The 6748-nt window shown below is 30.1% G+C and overlaps 1 protein-coding gene across 1 annotated transcript; it reads left to right on the top strand.

Moving 5' to 3' along the window:
* Positions 1–3984: 3984 nt before the first annotated feature.
* Positions 3985–6524, top strand: LOC113796996 (uncharacterized). Its single transcript, XM_075822835.1, has one exon. It carries the CDS (start codon positions 4084–4086, stop codon positions 6289–6291), a length of 2208 nt encoding a protein of 735 aa, XP_075678950.1. The 5' UTR covers positions 3985–4083; the 3' UTR covers positions 6292–6524.
* The last annotated feature ends 224 nt before the right edge of the window (positions 6525–6748 follow it).

Here is a 6748-nt window from a genome sequence, read left to right as displayed (position 1 = left end):
CGATAAGAACAAATTTTTTTTCTGTTTGCAAAAAAAATTTTTGAACTTTGATATCATTTCCGTTTATTCTGTTTCTATTTTGTTTATTTCAAATGGTCATATCATCATTTCTAAAAAATGATCGATGTTTTGATCCAATTCGTGTCGAATAAATCATCTGGATTATCGATGATACAATCGTTGTTGTAAATTGTACTATTGTTGTTGTTGTTGTTGGATGTAAAAGATCTTTATTGAAAAAAAACAAAATTTGATCAATAAATCATCATTTCCATTTTTTTCTTCCAGAAAACGGTAGCAAAAATAGGAAATTTTAGTTTTTCTCAAAACCTATCTCGAGTATCATTTCATTTTTTTGTTTTGTAAAAAAAAATCTAAACTTTCACCGAGATATGATGATTTGATATATGAATTAGCGAATGTCGCACATCAGGATAATCCCCATTTTTTGATAGCTTTGAGTGCTTGGTTTGGTTTGCTTGATTATTTTTGATAATCATCTTTTTTTTCATCAATCAAAAAAAAATTAACATTGCATAATCCAAATATAGCCTTATCCCTCTTTTTCTCTTTCCGTGTTAAACCAATTTAAAAAAACTAAACCACATTGGAAATCAATCAATCAAATTGAAATCGGTCACAAGAGAGAGTGAGCAATATGAGTGAAAAAAAACTATAGTGTCATCCAATCGAACCATACACAAAACATTTAGTTTGTTCAAGAAAATCAATCAACCACACAATGTCAATTAAAATCAATTGATCGATGATCAAAATTGATTCAATTCAATTTGCTAAACCAAAAAAAAAAAAAAAATGAAATGTAAATGAAAAACAAAACAACTTCAATCAAACCAATCAACTAACGAACACAAGTCATATTTTTAATTGAATTTGATCGAAGCCAAAATATAATCAATTCTTTCATTCTTTTTTCAAGTGAGAAAAAAAACTGAATATTGATTTATGATAGATTGAATAATGATGTGATGTACTTCGAAAAAAAAATCCCATAATCCTAACTTATTTAGAGATGGGTTTCATTCTTTTCTGACCAACCAAAAAAAACAAAACAAAAGAGAGAGTGAGATTCATTTTTTTCTTAATTAAAAAAAGTATAGAAAATAAATTAATAATGATTTATATGATGTCTGCAATCTTCTTCTTCTTCATCATCAATTGCATAATTCAATGAAGAAAAGAATTTTATTTTTTTTTCATACGAAATTGGAAGAAATTCCTTTCTTTTCTTGCAACACACACACATACATTATGAAGAATTTATGGCAGCGGAAAAAAATCCGCAGAATTTGGGATTTTTTTCTCTTCAATTCTGATAAGTGTGAATCTGATCTGATCACCAAAGATTGGAGAGAACAAAAAAAAATATAGAGGATCAAAATTCTTTTCTTTTTGCCCTGCCACCATCATCATCATCATCGTACTTTCAGGTTTCGTATAATTCACCAACAAAGCTTTAGTTCATTAAATGGAATGATGTATGGTTTTTTCTCCTAACTCCATATCTGATGTTGTTCCATGATGGCAATGGATCTTCCATTTTGATGTTTATTCATTTTCTTTTGAAACTAAAATGAAAATAAAACCGACATCCCATTAAAAAAACATATAGACAAGCAAGCAGCATTACTAACATCGATTCCATATACACATAGAGAACGATAAGATTCAGGATACCTAAAAAAGAGATTTTTTTACCGAATATGCTTGTTATACTGATTTTTCCGATGGAAAAAAAACATTTTCATCAAAGTAAAGGGAAAAAACAGAGAATATCCGCCTATATATGCTTGTCTATTATCATTATTATTTTATTATTTTTTACAACAATGAAGATGAATGGATGTTTAGTTGAGCAGCAGAATATTCTCAAAATGGAAAAAATCATTCACCTAATGACATGATACCTTTCGAATGATTATGATAATACAGTAAAATCTATAGGATTCACAAAGAAAAAGACACAATTCTACGTTGCTGTGTTCATTTTCATTATTCATAATCATTATCATCAACAACAGCAACAGAAATGTTTAATAATTAATGATTCAATTTCATCTGCGTTATAGATCAGAAGCATTGTTATTATCCTGGAATGAATGCGCCAGAAAAAAAGGACAAAAAACACACACACAAAATAGCGAATAAAGATGTCTGGTATTCAATGAACAGCAATCGACCATTATTTCACTTTACAGACTTTTCTTTCATCTATCTTTTTTTTTCTCCAAAAGTTGATTGGAATCATTTTTGTTTCATCGCATCATTGTTTTATGGTTATTGATTTTTTTTCATTCTAATCTGAAGAAAACAATCTGATTTTTTGTATAAACAAGGGTCATTCATATAATCTTTGAAAAATCAGGTTATGGAAAAAAATACAATGTTTTTAACTCAAAACATTTTTCATCATCATCATTAATGGATGAGTAAAGCGTTGTTGTTGTTGTTGAAAACCTAATCAACTCGAAAAAAACAGTATCGGAAAAAAATGTTACAATTTTAGAAAAAAATAATAAAAATAATTTTCCGGATGGTACCAATGATGCGGAAATGTAATGATCTGAATGTCCACACCGAATCAATATCTCAACGTGTTTGTGTCGCCAACGCATTACACATCCTGATTGATTTTCTGAAAAAAAAATTATTATCAAATAACGAAATCTTGTTCGAAACGAATAAAAATTTGATCAATTTTGAGAAAATTTCATCTCAAAACTGTCATAGTTTTTTTTTGGATGCTATATAATTTGTTGCAATAAAATTCACTAAATAAATCCTCAGGTTTAGGTAATAATCCAAACAAATTTTTTTTCTCCCGAAAAAGCTTAAATTTTGTTTTTTTAATTACAAAATTTTTTTCTCTCTCCCTTTTAACCAATTCAAATCACGTTATGAGAAAAACAAATCATAAATTTTATCGACAAAATTTTCAATAAAAAATAAAGAAAAGAAAGTTTTTATCAAATTTAGTAACGGTAAATGATGATGAAAGCGATAACGATAAACGATGACAAGGGAAAAATATTTGTCATTTCCAATGAAAAAAAATATGATAAAAATAAATCGAAAAAAAACTTCAGTCACTTAACTTGAGAAAATATCATCAAATTAAAAATCATTGATTTCTTCCAGAAATAAAAAATAAAAAATAAAATAAAATTAGATTCAAACGAATAAAACACATACGGATAATCGGTATTACTGGACTGGTCAAGTTTTGTCCACACTCATTCATTCTAAATATATTTTTATTTTCATACGAAAAATGCAATATAGACTTTTTTTTAAAAAAAAATTCAAGTTTTCTTTCTTTCTAAATGCGAAAAAAAGTAAAAGCTGAAAAAATACAGAAACCCGAATAAATCCCATAGCAATGATATGATCTTTTTTAAAAAAAAATTAAATCCATTTCAGTCAATTAAAACTGATGATGAAAATGTTTACCATATTTCTTCTTATTTTTCACAAACACAGGTTTGTTGCACACATTTATCACCCGGTATCATCACTTGAGCCAAAATTAAATGGATCAACTAAAATGTAATTATGAATGATGTCAAATCACGACAGTGAAAAGAAGAGTTATTTTTTTTGACGAAGAAATCATCGAGAAAAAAAGATGTTATGTCTGGCTGGTTGGGTGAGTTGATTGCGGTTGAAATAAAACTTGATTTCACAGTTTTTTTTTCAAGTGAAGAAAAATCTAAAAGAAAGAGTTGTTGCATATTTCGGTTGTTAAAAGCATGTTTTTTCCTCTGTATATGTCTCAACATGTTTCTTTTACCGAAAGAGACACCAGATTACAAGTGGGGAAGCAAAAAAAAGATTCACTTATTTTCGATCGACGAAGATTGTCAGCTAAACTAAACCAAACCAAAAAAGAAATCCAAGCAGTATAAAAACCAATAGAAATCAATATGGTCATTCAAATGATTATATCGGTGTGATTTGAAAAGTGTTTTTGTTTTCTGTTTGATTTTTGTTTATTCAACAAATGTGATTTGAAATTGGACATCAAAATAATCATTGAATCTCATTCATAACAACAAAAAAAAAATGAAAAAATTATTATTAATAATCACCATTATAATGGTGATAACCGAATCATTTGTCGATTGTTATGCAGCCATACCAAGAATGCCACAATTTGGTTTAAGAATTCCACGTGCGCCTAGATTTTTACCACCATTTGGATCATCACCAAATCTAATGGCACAAGCATCACAAATGAGACCATTATCATCCACAATGATGATGGGTCCAAATATTGGACCAAATCATCATCATCTTGGTGTTGGCAGTGGTCCAATGTCACAACCAGGTTTATTTCCATCACCACATCATATGCCACAGAATTTGATGCCATTTTCAGGAATGATGAAACAAGGACCACCATCAATAGATTCAATGATACGATCACCACATCATCCAATGAGTGGACCAATATTTGGACAAATGCACAACATGCATCATCATCATCCACAAGCATCACATCCACCACCATCATATCATTCAAAACCATCATTTTATCAGAATAAACCAGATGATTGTCCATTCCCAGGTTGTGAAATGGAACCCGCTTATAATGGAGAACCGGCCGTTCCACAACAACAACACTCATCACCATTTTCTAATAATGATTCGCCAATGATTCCATCATTGACTGCACCAGATACTATTGGTCAATTAGATTTCCAATCAAGACCACCACATCATCAGGAACAATTTGGTGGATCCAGACCGTCGTTAATAATGCCACCACAACATCAACAACAAGTAAAAGTTGTTTATAAACCAGTAGTCAAATTGGTTAAAATTCCAGTTGAAGTTCCAGTAAAAGTTAAGCAACCATATCCGGTTAAAGTTCCAGTACCGGTGCAAGTGCCATTCCCAGTCAAAGTTATTCAACGTGAAAAAATTATGTTTCCAATTGCCGTACCATTCAATAGTCAAGTATTACCGGTAGCAGCATTGGTTCCAAAATCTCAAGGTATCAATCAAGACCAGCAACAACAACAACAATATCAACCGCAACAACCGATGTTGAAACCACCACAAGCGCAATCACATTATCATGGACCGGGTGATTATCAAAAAAAATTAATCCAAGTTAATGAAAACGGTGAACCATATGGATCACAACAACAACAATCAGCTATTCAACAAAATATTCATCCAATCAATTTGGATGAAAATAGATTCCAAAATCATCAACAACAACAATTCTATTATGGTAATCAAGATCATCAACAACAAGAGCATTATCGACAACAACAGCAAGGAAACAATCAACAACAGCAACAACAACAATATCAGCAGCAACAAGGAAATAACCACCAACAACAACAATATCAACAACAGCAAGGAAATAATCAACAACAACAATATCGTCCACAACAGCAACAACAAAAATTTCGACAAGAAATTGTTCATGTAGAAGGACCAAATTATCGTGGTATCAGTGATATTAGTTTTGGTGGACAACAACAACAACAACAACGAAATAATGACAACAACAACAATAATTATGATAATCATCAACAACAACAGCAACCACAAGGTTATGGTGGCTATGGATATTCATCAATGAATTCAGATTCACAATCAAATTACAACAACAATAACAACAATGATAATCGAGGTCCATCAACTATTGGACAAATGATACAACAACAACAAAATTATAACCAACAACAACAAAATAATCAACAACAACAAAATTGGGCACAATCAAATCATCAACAAAAACCAAATTTTATTGTACCACCATTTGATAGAAATTTTATTGAAAATTATCGTGAACGAGAACAAGAGCCCGAATATTTGATGCGATTCCTTACAAATCCGCAACCGCAATCGCAACAACAATCATCAAATTATGGTAATGAAAACAATAATAATGTAGCGCCATACAATAGAAATAATAATAATAATCATAATCATCCAATCTTTAATGATAATGGTGAAAATTCATTTATCAATATTGATCGTGGCATGGCAGGATGGTCACCAATACGAATATCACCATCATCACATCAGATGGCTGAATCAAGAATATCACATGATAATATTGATGATAGCGAAAGAGAATCTGTTGATAGTTTTTTACAAGATCGTATTGATAATGATGTTAATGAATTTGAATACGATTCATCAAGTCATATCGATTCAATTCATCGGCCAGTATCGATTGAAACACCATATGTAACTGGTAATCTAATACGATCACCAATGTATATGAGTAAATTTCAAAAACGATCATAATTTACGATCACCAAATAGATCAATTTAATATAATGCCTTTCAAGCCAAAAAAAAGCGAAATTCTTCTCTTCCCTAATCATCATTATCATTATCATTCTGATCTAATTATTATTATTTTAAATTATAATCTCATTCAGTCATTTTCATTTTGTTTTTCCCATTTTCAATTTTTTTTCTTTTGATTTTTTTCTGTATTTTAAACGTTAAAAAAAATGAAAAATTTATTTAACAAATTTTTTTTTTGCCGCAGCTCTGCCATCTTGTGTTCGAGATGTGAATGAATGATGTGAAAAAAATAACCGGACTGGCAGGATATATAAATGCGTTATGCGTTTGAAACTAATACACACATGTAATTAGCTTTATTATTAATGATGTGTTTGGCTATCGGAGAGGACAATGATTATCCTGCAACGTTCTGTGTGTGTGTTAAACGTGATAAATATTGAATTTTTAA

Source organism: Dermatophagoides pteronyssinus, unplaced genomic scaffold (assembly GCF_027571235.1).
Source record: "Dermatophagoides pteronyssinus isolate colony J.1.1.1.1 unplaced genomic scaffold, Derpt_VIB-CSIC_2022.12 sq0021, whole genome shotgun sequence".
Taxonomy (NCBI): Eukaryota; Metazoa; Arthropoda; class Arachnida; order Sarcoptiformes; family Pyroglyphidae; genus Dermatophagoides; species Dermatophagoides pteronyssinus.
Note: the sequence above shows the minus strand (reverse complement) of the source record. Positions and strands in the feature narration are given on the sequence as shown.